General features: G+C 74.6%; 1 protein-coding gene across 1 annotated transcript in view; it reads right to left on the reverse strand.

Annotated features, from left to right (window-relative positions):
• The window catches only part of LGI3 (leucine rich repeat LGI family member 3), a 4,499-nt gene extending 3,001 nt beyond the window's left edge, over positions 1 to 1,498 (reverse strand). Inside the window, 2 exon segments of the mRNA XM_085304217.1 lie at positions 75 to 179; positions 1,081 to 1,498. Coding sequence (XP_085160343.1) covers positions 75 to 179; positions 1,081 to 1,292 — 317 coding nt within the window. The 5' untranslated portion in view covers positions 1,293 to 1,498.
• Positions 1,499 to 1,943: the final 445 nt, after the last annotated feature.

The raw sequence follows: 1,943 nt of genomic DNA on the forward strand, positions 1-1,943 counted from the left end.
GTTCAGCAGGCTGCAAAGAGAAGCGGAGCGCCGTCAGCGCCGCGGCCGGCCGCGGCACCGGGGGCGCGGGGCACCCCGACAGCGCCGGCGCCCGCGCGCAGACCTACAGGAACTGCAGCGAGGGGATGTGAGCGAAGGCCGCCTCGCGGATCTCCGTGAAGGCTGCGTTCACCATGGTCCTGCGGGCGAGACGAGACCTCAGCGCCGCGGGGCCGGCCCCGTGCCGTCCTCGCCGACGCCGTGCCCGCTGTGCCGGCCCCGCGGCTCGCTGCCCCGCTCGCCYGGGCGATTTCGGGAGAGGATGAGGATGCCGCGCGGGGCAGGACGCGGTGCCCGCGGCAGAAGGGCTCCGCTCTGCGCCTGCCCGCGCGATCCTGCGTGCCGGGGCTGGCACGGAGGGGGTGAGGCGTTTGGATCCGCAGCAGGCTGGCACAGGGACCTGCACACACCCCATGTGTGCCCGGGACCTGCCAGCCCCCCACACCTCCCCCGCAGCGGGAACCCACCCAGCACGAGCACACGGATGTCGGGGTGCACACAGCAGGCAGCTCCTGGGCTGCAGCACATCCGTGTGCACACGCACATGCACACGCACACGTACCCACAGCACATGCAGCCGTGCGTGCACACCCCGCCATACGCACGCATCTGCGCGCACACGCATGCACACGTACACACTCTCGCTTCACTCTGCCTCTGTGTCCCCAGGGATGGTGCACTGGCACCCGACAGCCTTGTCCCCTTGGGGCACCGGTCCCCAAGGTCACGGCAGCCCGGTGGCGCGGCAGTGGCAGGCTGCAGCCCTGCTCCATCCATCCCGGATGGATGGCTGCGGCAGGAAGGAGACCTGCCACCCCCGCAGGACAGCCGGACAGCGGGGCGCGAGCCCAGGGCGTCCCCACCCCACCCAGAGCTCTCCTCCTTGCAGCGGATCCCACGTGCTGTCTGCACCCCCCAGCACCCGGCGTGTGCCCCCGACACAGCCCAAAGGACCGGGCTGGCCCTGCCACCCCAGGGCCGCTTGTGCCTGGGGGTGCGACTTCGTCGCTGCCCCCATCCCCGTCCCACCGGGGTACTCACAGCGAGATGACCTCGGGCGGCAGGTTCCTGGGGATGGCCTTGGAGTCCACGCAGAAGGCAGTGTCACGGGTGCAGGAGCAGCTCGGGGGGCAGGGGGGCGGCCGGGGGGGCCGCCGGCCGCCCGCGGGCAGCCAGAGGCAGCCCAAGGCCAGCAGCAAGAGGAAAGCGGAGCCTTGGCCCCTGGGCGCCCTTGTTCCCCGGCGCAGCCCCATCGCGCCGGCCGAGCCCTCCTCCGCCCCGCTCTCGGCCCGGCAGGCCGGGCGGTGCAATCCTGTCCCGCAGCCCTGCGGCCGCAGCGAAGCCCTTTCCTCTCCCCTCGGCCCGGAGCCGTTAACGTTGCGGCGAAGCGGCAGTGGCGGCGGAGGCTGCCGGCGCCCGACCTGCTGCTCTGCAGAGCACCATGCTGCTGTGCTGCGGGGAGGAGGGACGGAGGGAGGGAGGGAGCGACGCGGCTGAGTGACAGCGCCGGCATCCGTGCCCGGGCCTGGGGCCGCGTGTCCCGCCAGCATCCAGGCGTGGGGCGGCCGTGGGGCGGGCGCCGGGGCTGGGGGGCTCGGGCAGGGGCTGGCCGGCGCAAGGGCACGCACAGGGTTTTGGGGGGGGGTGCCGATACCCCGGCTCTCCCGCCCTGGCCTCGCAGCGTGCCGGCGTGGCGCTGAGCTCACCGCTGCCGGGTGGCGGGAGGCGCTGGGCGCCCGTCCCCGTCCCAGGCACCGCGCTCGCGGCCAACAAAGCGCCCAGCCAGCGCCGCGGAGCCCTTCCTCCGGGGGGGCCTCCAGCTGCGAGGGGTGCCGGGGCCGCGCTGCGAGGGAGGACGGAGCTCCGGGAGCCGCTGGCGGCAGCGCCGTTCCCGGGGCCGGCCG

Source organism: Rhea americana, unplaced genomic scaffold, assembly GCF_003343005.1.
Source record: "Rhea americana isolate MKP2758 unplaced genomic scaffold, rheAme1 scaffold_204, whole genome shotgun sequence".
NCBI classification, from domain to species: Eukaryota; Metazoa; Chordata; class Aves; order Rheiformes; family Rheidae; genus Rhea; species Rhea americana.